This window comes from Armigeres subalbatus, chromosome 2, assembly GCF_024139115.2.
Source record: "Armigeres subalbatus isolate Guangzhou_Male chromosome 2, GZ_Asu_2, whole genome shotgun sequence".
Classification (NCBI taxonomy): Eukaryota; Metazoa; Arthropoda; class Insecta; order Diptera; family Culicidae; genus Armigeres; species Armigeres subalbatus.
Genome location: NC_085140.1, coordinates 376,054,199 through 376,066,313, shown reverse-complemented (window position 1 = coordinate 376,066,313; position 12,115 = coordinate 376,054,199). Strand labels below are relative to the sequence as shown.

At 39.1% G+C, this 12,115-nt stretch overlaps 2 protein-coding genes across 8 annotated transcripts in view; both read left to right on the top strand.

Moving 5' to 3' along the window:
* Nucleotides 1-1,034: 1,034 nt before the first annotated feature.
* LOC134217263 (uncharacterized) lies at nt 1,035-2,056 on the top strand. Its single transcript, XM_062696029.1, has 4 exons — nt 1,035-1,374; nt 1,433-1,560; nt 1,806-1,883; nt 1,952-2,056. The coding sequence occupies exons 1-4, from the start codon at nt 1,110-1,112 to the stop codon at nt 2,027-2,029; spliced, it is 549 nt and encodes a 182-aa protein (XP_062552013.1). The 5' UTR covers nt 1,035-1,109; the 3' UTR covers nt 2,030-2,056.
* A 4,953-nt stretch (nt 2,057-7,009) lies between these two features.
* LOC134213115 (polypeptide N-acetylgalactosaminyltransferase 5) overlaps nt 7,010-12,115 on the top strand; it is a 261,161-nt gene continuing 256,055 nt past the window's right edge. The window contains exons 1-2 of one of the 7 annotated variants that reach the window (XM_062691733.1): nt 7,013-7,340; nt 7,947-8,133. The gene's annotated coding sequence lies outside the window, so the exon portion shown is untranslated. Of the gene's footprint in view, nt 8,134-12,115 lie in introns of all 7 variants that reach the window. The other 6 variants (XM_062691731.1, XM_062691730.1, XM_062691732.1 and 3 more) reach the window with 6 other exon arrangements.

Sequence of the window (12,115 nt, the reverse complement as noted above, 5' to 3'; positions counted from 1 at the left end):
GAATTCAATAACAAAAATCTTTCATGTATTCGTACAGCACCTTTCTAATTTTATCAAAGCAAATTCTTGGATAGGGATCAATTTTTTCCAGAATATTTTAAAAATCGATTTTTGACAGCACTCCTAAAAATCGATTGTGTATCAATAACAACAATAATCTGAGGACTGTCATACATCAGTAAAGTTAAATCAATACTAAATTTTCAAAATGACTTATCTGCTTTTGTCGAACCTCTTCCTATCATGTACTTTGTCTTCGACGTGTTAATGACTAGTCCGATCCGCTTGGCTTCCCTCTTCAGTCTGATGTAGGCTTCCTCAATCTTCTCAAAGTTACGTGCCATAATATCTATGTCGTCGGCGAAGCCAAATAGCTGGACGGACTTATTGAAAATCGTACCACTCGTGTTAATCTTTGCTCTTCGTATTACCCCTTCCAAAGCGATGTTGAATAGCAAACACGAAAGACCATCACCTTGCCGTAACCCTCTGCGGGTTTCAAAGGGACTCGAGAATGCCCCTGAAACTCGAACTACGCACATCACCCGATCTATCGTCGCTTTGATCAACCGTGTCAGTTTATCCGGAAATCAGTGTTCGTGCATTAGCTGCCATAGCTGGTCTCGATAGATTGTATCATATGCGGCTTTGAAGTCGATGAATAGATGATGTGTGGGCACGTTGTATTCGCGGCATTTCTGCAGTACTTGGCGAATGGCGAACACCTGGTCATACACTACAACATAATACATGTATAATGGCCAATTGAAGCTTTTTGAAGCATAATTGGGCAAAATGATTTAATTGACTACAGCGCCACTAGCGTTCTAGTATACTTATGCATCTACTCGATTTGCTTTGAGACGATTTCAAATCGTTATCAAATCGTTTTGTTACTATAGAAAAACTGACAATAATTAAATATCTTTTGCAAAAACTTTCCTTCGCAAATCTGGTAACTCTATCGTAAAAGCTTTTTTTGGTTGTCGGTGATAGCTGGTGACACACACAAACAAAAACAGTTTTACTTCCAACGTTGTTTATCAACACACACCGCCCGTCATCAGTCAAGCCAAAAGCTTCCCACCCACTCCGTGACCCGAATAATCATGGGTAGTTATTGGACAAATTGTGGCCGCAAAATAAACGCTAGAATAGTGCAAAAGTCCCCTCATGTGCTAAATCTATCAATTGACAACACTGAGCTGAATAACGAAAGGTTGGCACGACTGAAGCTTGCCGCAGCGATCCTATTCCTGTACGCGTTCGTCATCCTGGTAGCGGGGAATGAAAGGAACATTCTTTGGTTCCACGGAACCTTTGCGGTTTTACTGCTTCTGGTCGGGTTTAGTTACACTCGGATTGTTAGAAATGGTTTGATAATAATGAATTAAATATGTACATAATTTAATATTTGTTTTAAATTTTGCAGAAAATTTAGTCCTGGTTAAAGATTTTGCTCTACAGTATTCAACCAACTTTATTAGTGGATCGACTAGGAATGTCCTCATCCCCATAAAACACATTCACGATGTGGTGATAAACGAAGCATTTCATAATGTAAATATTCCAATGATCTTTTGTTCACTTCCGTACGTATATGAACTTTATTGCGATGTGAGTTTGTCAGTAATTAATCATTTGACGAAAACGTAAATGCTATATATTATTGGTTTCTGTTCGGACCGGACATTGATACATCGGTCCGAAACTAGACCGATATATAGTAATAATCCGAGAAATAATTTAAATACAAAACCGTTGAATACAATGAATCATAAAATTTGCTGTATTTATCATTTTAGTTGAAAGTGGTGTTTATTCTTACTGTTCTAACCAAGGGGAATCTCTTCAAAAGCAAGCCGGCAATCACTCTTCTCAATGTAATGTACAAAGATTATTTAAATTTAATATTAAAATACTCATCCCTTTTATACTTTCTATATTCTAGCATCTTAATCCACGGGTGGACTGTTTGGAAATGATTTATAATGAACTACATACTATTTTAGATTTGGAAAACGACTGATATTAAATAAAGAAAAATAAAATACTACTTATCGTTTAATTAGTGTCACTTCCCATGTATTGCCGTAACATATGGGCATAGCCGAGTAATTGGCGAGCCTGAGTTGGTTTACTTCGCAGATGCGTTCCCTCCAAATCGGCGGCTTGTAAGTTCTGCTGTAGCCCGTCCAAGTTCTGGCGAGGTATATTCAACTTGGCATCAGCCTATTCGGAGGAGATGGTAAATCGAACAATTCTCGCTTAACTTTTCAAAAGGACCTAAGTAACATTTTTTTCATGAATTAATTTGAGTACTGCAAACGAAAGCTTTCATGTTTTTCTGTTGATTGTGCTATTCAAATTAATTCATGAAAAAAATGTTACTTAGGTCCTTTTGAAAAGTTAAGCGAGAATTTCTAAAGCATTTAAAAATATAATTGAATCTTACCAGCTGATTCGCCACCACTTGGCATTCCTTCATTAGAAAGCCTTTGTACAGCTTCGGAACGTCTTGTCGAAGAGACACGACCTCATCTTGCATGTTACTAATCAGCTCAGATTGTGCCGGAATGGCGTCCATGGTATTAACTCGATGTTATGTATCACTTCCAATGTATATTATCTCCAGCACTATCAAACGCGCACCTAACGACTTTTTGCAATACGCTATTATAATGTTATTTTACTTATTATCTCTTGCAATAACTGCAACACTGCTTTCGTTTCTTTGTTTGTGCTTTGTTTGGAAGCAAACAAAAATAACAACAGGCCGCTCGAATGAAAAGTCTCCAACACCGAAGTCTACACAAAAAGCTCTTCCATCGATAGGGTGCATCTCAATATTAGAAATTCTCTAAAATAGATCCCGCCAGACGTTGCAACGGTTGCAACGCAACACTTCAACCACCATCAACATATTGACGATTAAAGGTTGCATGAAGAAGAAGAAGCCGAAGGATGATATTTGAAAAATATTGCGTGAGGAAGCATGCGGGAAGGTTTTTAAAACTCTTCTCAAAAATTCTAGGAGCAATTTAATTAAAAACGGTTAGCAGTACGGGGTTGGACTTTCCTTCTACTGCAAAATAAACGCAATTTTTCGATTTCAAATTTTATTTTATGATATCATACTTGATACACAGTAGAAGAAAAGTCTAACCGCGTACTGCTTTCCGTTTTTAATTAAATCGCTTCTAGAATTTTTGAGAAGGGTTTTAAAAAATGTTCCGTATGCTTCCCCGTGCAATATTTTTCTAATATCATCCTTCGACTTCTTCTTCTTCATGCAACCTTTAATCGCCAATTGGCGCTTTGATGTTGCATGAAGAAGAAGAACCAGAAGATGATAATCAAAAAATCTCCACGGGAAAGCATATGAAGAAGTTTTTAATATTGTTCTCAAAAATTCTAAAAGCAATTTAATTAAAAATGGTAAGCAGTATGTACATGGTTAGACTTTTATTCTTCTACTGTATATATAATAAACACAATATTTCTATTCGAAATTTTATTCTGTTATACTACACTTTAAAACCAAATTTTCAAAATGACTTATCTGCTTTTGTAAACAAAGATTCAAACGTCAATTTGACGAAACTGAATGCACTCTCACGCAAACCAGCACCACCAACAGGTAGCAGAAGCCTTCACCTTCGCATTGATGGAGTTGGTTTGCGTGGGAGTGCCTTCAGATTCGTCAAATCGACGTTGGAATCTTTGCTTACAAAAGCAGATAAGTCGTTTTGAAAATTTGGTATTGACTTAACACACAGTACAGGGCCCTCCTTAGCCGTGTGGTAAGACGCGCGGTTACAAAGCAAGACCATGCTGAGGGTGGCTGGGTTCGATTCCCGGTGCCGGTCTAGGCAATTTTCGGATTGGAAATTGTCTCGACTTCCTTGGGCATAAAATGTATCATCGTGCTAGCCTCATGATATACGAATGCAAAAATGGTAACCTGGCTTAGAAACCTCGCAGTTAATAACTGTGGAAGTGCTTAATAAACACTAAGCTGCGAGGCGGCTCTGTCCCAGTGTGGGGATGTAATGCCAATAAGAAGAAGAAGAAGAACAGTACAGTATACCCCCGCTGATCCGACAAATGTATGTCCGGACTATCGGGGTTTCTCTCGTTAATCCGACTGTCAAATCCATACACTAACAAAAATCCACACATTTTTATTGGCAAAAATCTATAGAAATTTACAAATAAATTTTATGTGTGCGTTAATAACCAGTCGCTATAGGAGAATCCACATAAAGGTTATTATTTAATAATGGTTATGTGTGTTTCCACATACATGCTATGCGAATTCACATAGCCGTTATGTGTGAAATGCTATAGTCAAAATTTATGTGTGCCACACATAATGGATATGATTGGATTTTTGTCAGTGTACAAATGAACCACAACAAAATCACAGCACAAACTTGTAAACTGACAGCATAATGTTTTAAATGGGTGTTGATACTTTTTAATCCGGAAAATTCCGAATTAGCGAGATCCGGACTAACGAGTCGTCGGACTAGCGAGGTCCGGATAAGTGGGGGGATACTATATAAGAAAAGTCCAACCCCGTACTGCTTACCGTTTTTAATTAAATTGGTTTCGGAATTTTTTAGATTTTTTTTTTCTTCGTATGCTTTCCCGTGGATATTATTTCGATTATCATCTTTCTGCTTCTTCTCCTTCTTCGTGCAACATTAAAGCGCAAATTTTGTTGTCCTACTTTTAACAAGAAGTGAGTAAAATTTTAACAATTTAGTTAAACTCATGTTTTTTCCTCTTATGTACTTCCTCTTATACAACTCAGTTGAATTCAATTGACTTGCCAAAACTTGAACATGTGTGTCATGACCATATGATATACAATTGTAAAAATGGTAAACATTGCTTTAGAACCTCGCAGTTGAATCTGTAAAAGTGGGGGGATATAACCCGCATAATCATTTATGGTTCTTCGAACAGTCACAAATATAACATGGACATAGTTGATATCATTACCCATTAAAATTAAGTTCTTCAAACGATACATATTATGCATCTCAAGAAAATATAGAATACTGCGGCTTCCTGCTGGCTGCTGCTCAGGTAATCGCAACAGTCACTAAACACGACAGAGTCAATAAAAATCTTACCCACCGTATGCACTTGTCATGATAAACACTCTCCATGTACTCAGTGACTCCGGTTGCCTCTCACTAATACAATCGAACACTGCTGCCATTTGGCGAAAAGCACGTGGTTTTGTTTTGAGAGGGAAAATTCTCCCTATCTTTTAACCCGGCGGCTATCTTGACGTCTACCTTCGCAGTCGAGCCTGCGAGAGTAAGACCGCCGCGAGAGTCTAGAAAAAGATAAGCGCGACAATATCTATGGTAACACATTACCTCGACCTTAATCGATGAGGTTTACGGTCAACGAATCATAATTAATAATCAATATAAATACTGCCGTTAATCGCATATCTGTTTCATCTTTGCTGGGTTTCCTATTCGTATGGGAGAAATATGCTATTCACGGCAGTATAATACTGATAAAATTTTTTCTTCAAAAATGTATAATGAAAATCGTTTTCTTTACGGTCAACATTCTTTACAACCCGCTGCTCATATACAGTCCGGTCTACGAAAACCGTACAGTGACTATAATAACAGTGCCGTCAAGTGTCAGAATTGGAACAGAATCATCTGTCAGTTCCATACAAATGCGCGTTCCAAACGAGCAGGAGACCTGTCAAACGAAGAACATGGCGGTACTCTTCTTATAGGACTCTAGAAAACCGTAGCCACTTAAGTCAAAACGTTATCACACGGTTAGAAAAAAGTACCTAATATTAGGTACTTTTCACTCAAATCAGGGGTTCAGTGTAGGAACCCAAAATTAAGTAATTTTTTCTCGGATTTACGCAAAATTCACTTAATATTAAGTAAAATATACTTAATTTTAAATTGAAACTAACCAAAAGTTACGTAAATTTCACTCAACTTTTGTAAACATGAGATTACCCAACGTTGGGTTCCCACACTTTAATGCCCTTGTTGAGTGGTTTTGCTCTTCATTTTATGACAACAAAAGGAAGAGGGAGGGAGATGCAAGAGAAAAAAGTACCTAACATTAGGTACTTTTTTCTAACCGTGCATACTACAGTACGATTATGGTCCATTACCATTATTTATCATTATGGTTCAACGTGGAACGTAAACTCAAGCTCTATCTGGAATAAGGGCGAATGTCGCAAGAGAGAATTCTCTTCGCCGACTTCCCCTCTTTTAAATTAAAGTGACAAGCAGATGATTTCGTTGCGGTTTTTCCCCTCAGAATGAAAGAAAACAATGAAAACTTGCATTCTGAGGTGATAAACCGCGAAGAAATCCACTGCTTGTCACTTTTATTTAAAAGAGGGGAAGTCGACGAAGAGAATCCTCTCTTGCGACATTCGCCCTTTTACCAGATAGAGCTTGAACTGTTCTAATAATGGTTCGGCTACCGTTTGGATTTATGCGGAAATGTAATAACGTGCGGTTTTTTTTTGCAATAATAAGGGATGATTCATGAAGTCAGTTGTCAAATTTGGTTAATTTTATATGGATTTGTCAGTTGGATGGCGGGAATATCTTGATAATGATAATTTTGTCGAATTAACGGAGGTATACTGTACATCTTATACTAATGACACACTGATGGTATTCGTACCATGGTACAAGTTGTACCACAGGTGTGTCGCCTTGTACCATGCTGGTACAACGTGGAAAACCATGGTACAATATGTACTAGGGTATATAACCGTGGTATACCACGGTCCTTGTACCACCAGTGTGTCTTTAGTATCGCATACATCGCATCTTGCATCGCATCCCTCGTTGCAGAAGTCTCCAAACTGACAGCATGCTTACGTGTGACTGTCAAATTTTGACAGATCCAGGCGGCTCATCGCATAAAACTGCCAGCATTTCATTCGCTTTTCTTTTGCATCAACACGACTACGGTTTATGCTGCAAACGACCCTCACATAAATAGTGGCCGTGCGAGCGTACGGAAGGTTTTTCCATTGTCGTGTTTCGTTCCGAGTTGGTCAGTGTTGTGCGATAGAAAGATTGTTTCCGGTGTTATGTGTTTCTCGAGTGACCGGGATAATATTCAAAGAAACTGATAATGCGTCAATGATCGAAGAAACTGTTCTGAAAATCCAGCAAATAATGCATTCTCCATCGACATCGTCGTAGGAGTTCAAAGATTGTTTTTATGACACGGTGTCAGTCTCACGTCGGATCCAATTTCTGGTGAAGTTGGTATGTGTTTCAAGGTGCTCCGGCAGGCGAACTGAACAACGTGTAAGTTGCTACTGGATTCCCTCTTCGGGGTATCACAGCAAAGGCACTACGAAAATTTCAATCAGGTGAAGGTTTTGGGCTGAACCTAAAGCCCTAAATTTCGAAAAGAATAGCCATAGTGCTGTGTTGATTTGTGGTTCCAGCGTTTACTATTGGTGGCCGTTTTGTAGAAGATTGTGTGTTTGGACAAATCCAGAAGACGTGAGCTATTTTTGGGAACAACCGTAGAGAACACAGAAAAGAAACATCATTTGCCGAATGCACACGTATTGTGTTTCATTTCATTTGATGTGAGTGCTTGGAGCAGGGAAGCTGCTGGAAACGGATGAAAGTTGAGCGAGTCGCATTGGGGCCCGTCCGGCAGATAGTGATAAATTTGTGTGCTATTTATTTTCCTTCTCACTAAAACCAACATTCAGCAAAATAAATAGTACATACAATCAAACCGACGTGGTGTGGTGCTCTGTAGAGTTGCATTGGAGTAGTAAAATTGCTTGCGTTTTTCGAGAGGACACCCTTGGGGAAGCTACAGTGCTACAGTGGAAGAGGTGCTAATTGGCTCGAGTTCAAGAAGGTTGCCTTCAAAGAGGAATCTGAATCTTATAGGAAAGTGCTTTTTTTGGTATGATTGGTGCAGCGAAGAAGGAATCGACGTGACGGATACTGAACACTGATCTACCACGGGTGCGTGTATGTAGTGGGGAACTGATTGAACTACGGGGGCCCTTGCGGATTACGTCCAGTGTTGAGCGTCTACTGTTGCAACCATCGTCGTATTAGTCGTACTTGTGTGGTAAGTGTTTCGAATGAAAATGCTATTGTAGGATCATTATGGGGCCATTATCTCATTCACATAATTTGGGATGCCAGACGGCTCAACGGGCACCGGATGCGCATTATGAGAACCGCAACTGGTTTGGTGGTTTGGGGGAATTGAACAAGGAATTGCACTTTGATAGTGATATAGTGCTGGATGAGGAAATGTGCTAATAGATTATAAGTAATTGGTTTCGCGCTAAAGGCGAAGAAAATATAATTTCTGTGGAGTTTTTACTTTTATTTTTATTTCCACTTGAACGCCTGCCACTAGATTATTTTTCGCATTTTGCCTTAATTATTTAGTTTACTAAAATATACAATCTAAACGACTCTTCATATACCATGTAGACCGGTTTTTAACAGTTTTAGATAACCATTCCACCTATTGATCAAGTTGCTAATACATTCTTCTTCTTCAATGGCTCCACACTTCAACTAAGTCTTGGCCTGATTTTTCAACTTGACATTTCCTTAGTTACTAATTGAAAACTTTTCTATACACGCCAGCGCCGGATTGAGAATCGAGCTTGCTATCTTGGGATAGTAATCCTACGTCTTTGCTCGCAAGGCTAACTGAAGACCTTCCAAGTGCTCACATAAATTTCAAAAAACAAAACACAGACCTTTGCATTTACCCCCAATCAATTAAATTAAGCTTCCATAAAAAGTTTAGGAAAATTAGTCAAAAGATAGGCAGACGACATTTTACAATACTGACTGAAAGGGATGGATACGATTTTTTTTTCTTATGGCTTTATTAATGTGACTAATGTGGTCCTTAGTTGTAGACGATCTTCTAGGAAGCTTAGAAGAAAAAGGTTTCGAGGTTGTAGGCTTTGCTGACGATATTGTTATCATAGTGAGGGGGAAATTCGACAATATCATTTCTGAAAGAATGCAATGGGCTCTAAATTTTACACTACCGTGGTGCATTCAGGAAGCCCTTAGTATTAATCCGTCAAAAATTGTAATTGGACCATTCGCTAGGAAAAGGAAACTTGATTTGAAGGCTCTAAAGCTTGGAGGACTAGAAATTCAGCTTAGTGAACAGGTCAAATGCCTGGGAGTCATTCTGGACTCTAAACTGAACTGGAATGCTCATGTTGAGTGTGCGATCGGAAAGGCGACTAGTGCCTTCTGGATATGCTCTAAAACATTTGGAAGAAAATGGGGCTTAAGACCAAAAATGATAAAGTGGATTTATACTTCCATTATTCGTCCAAAACTGACATATGCTGCTCTTGTATGGTGGCCAAAAACTAAAGAGGCTACTGCATAGAAGAAGCTGACAAAACTACCAAGGTTAGTGTCCATTGCTATAACGGGAGCGATGCGTAGCACTCCTTTAAAATCGTTAGATGCAATTCTCAATCTGCTACCATTGTATGAATTCGTGCAGTTAGAAGCGGAAAAGAATATGCAAAAACTTAAACGATTGAAGTTATTCAAGTCAGGCGATTTAGTGGGCCACTTGAGTATCTCATAAAATTTTCAATATGGGCCAGTGATGAATATGAGTGGAGACTGGATGAAACCTGTGGAGAACTATGACATTCCTTATTACATACGTGAGCCATCACGTATGGACTGGGAAGTCGGAGGTCCCACTGTTCGATTCCATAAAATTATACACAGATGGCTCAAAAATACGAACAAAAACGGGAGCAGGAATCTTCGGTCCTGGGATATCGATCTCAGTGGTAATGGGAAACTATCCAACGGTGTTCCAAGCGGAGATTTTTGCTATAATGAAATGTGCTTATATATGTGTAGAGAGAAAATACAGATATGCAAATATTGGTATCTTCACAGATAGTCAAGCGGCACTCAAAGCATTGAGTAGCTTTAAATGTATATCAAAACTTGTCTGGGACTGCATTCTTTCATTGCGAAAAGTGTGACAAGAGAACTCCGTAAATCTGTACTGGGTTCCAGGACACTGTGGCATTGAAGGTAATGAAAAGGCAGACGAGCTTGCAAAACGAGGTTCAAACACACAGTTTATTGGCCCAGAACCTTTTTGCGGTATATTATACTGTACTATAGAAATGGAATTGAAATCCTGGGAAGCACAAAGGTTGATGACCAACTGGTTGGTTACCGAAAAGTGCGCTCAATCAAAGAGATTTATAATTCCCAATGTTAAAGTAACTGAAAAGCTCTTAGAGCTCAGCAAGAGAGCTCTTTGCACCTTCACTGGCCTAATAACCGGACATTGCCCGAGCAGATATCACTTGAAAAATATTGACCAGATTCAGAATGATATCTGTCGTTTCTGTAACATGGAACGTGAAACCTCGGAACATCTGCTTTGCAGTTGTGATGCATTGTACAAGGGTAGATCTAAATTTCTAAATAGTGGCTTTATGTAACCAGGAGATATTTGGACTGCAATCCTGGAAAGGTAGTGGGTTTTATTAATTCAATTATATCGGACTGGGAAAAGACGCGTCTTAGGTTGTTTACTTGACAAATGGTGATCAACCTACAAGATGCGAATACATAGTTAAGAGTAATCAGGGGTATACCACAAAAGTTCAACACAATGGACGCAGTGGTTCTACGCCCCAACAAAAAAAAAAAAAAATAATGTGAATTTTGTTAGATTATCGGTTTTTCACTTATCGTAGTAGATGCCCGAGCTAAGGAAGTACCTAGTAACGGAAGAGGCTCATCTTTGAGTTTCCGGTTTTGACATATCTAAACCGTGAATCGTCCACATGGCCTCTAGAGGTCTGTATGGACAACATGGGTTGCTATTGACTTTCTATCGAGGTCAGTTGGCTTGGTGGACCAATTTATCTGAACTCCAGAATGATTTGGAGAACTTAGAACATACGTTTTGGACATATCTAAATCGTAAATCATGCTCATGGCCTCTAAGGGCATGTATGAACCCCATGGGTTACTATTGGCTTTGTATCGAGCCCTGTTGTCTTGGTAGACCAATTCGTCTGAACTCCAGAATGATTTCAAGAACTTAGAACATACGGTTTGATTATATCTAAATCGTAAATCATGCGCATGACCTCTATGATCCTGTATGGACAACATGGGTTGCTATTGGCTTTGTATTGAGCCAATTTGACTTGGCAGACTAATTGGTCTGAGCTCCAGAATAATTAGTAGAACTTAGAACATCCGGTTTGCACATATATAGATCGTGAATGATACCTATGGCCTCTAAGGGTCTGTATGGGTTGCTATTGGCTTGATATCGAGCCCAGTTGTCTTGGTATACCAATTCGTCTGAACTCCAAAATGATTTGGTGAACTTAGAACATCCGGATTGCACATATCTAGATAGTAAATCATCCGCATGGCCTCTAAAGACCTGTATGGGTTGCTATTGACTTTCTATCGAGGCCAGTTGGCTTGGTGGACCAATTTATCTGAAGTACAGAATGATTTGGAGAACTTAAAACATACGGTTTGGATATATCTAAATCGTAAATCATGCACAAGGCCTCTAAGGGCATGTATAAACCCCATGACAGCCCTGCTGTCTTGGTAGACCAATTCCAGAATGGTTTGGAGAACTTCCAACATCTGGTGTGGACACACATAGATCGTAAATTATGCTCATGGTCTCTAAGGGTCTATATGAACACCATGGGCTACTTTTGACTTTGTATCGAGCCCAGTTGTCTTGGTAGTCCAATTGGTCTGAACTCTAGAATGATTTGACGAACTTAGAACTTCCGAGTTGGAAAGATCGTGAATTAAGCTCATGACCTCTAAGGGCCTGTAAGGACCCCATGGGTTGCTATTGGCTTTGTATCGAGTCCAGTTGTCTTGATAGACCAATGTGCCGGAACTCCAGAATGATGTGAAGAACTGAGAACATCCGGTTTGGATATATCTAATACGTAAATGAAACACATGGCCTCTAAGGCCCTGTATGGGTTGTTATTAACTTGATATCAAGCCCAGTAATCTTGGTAGATCAATTCGTC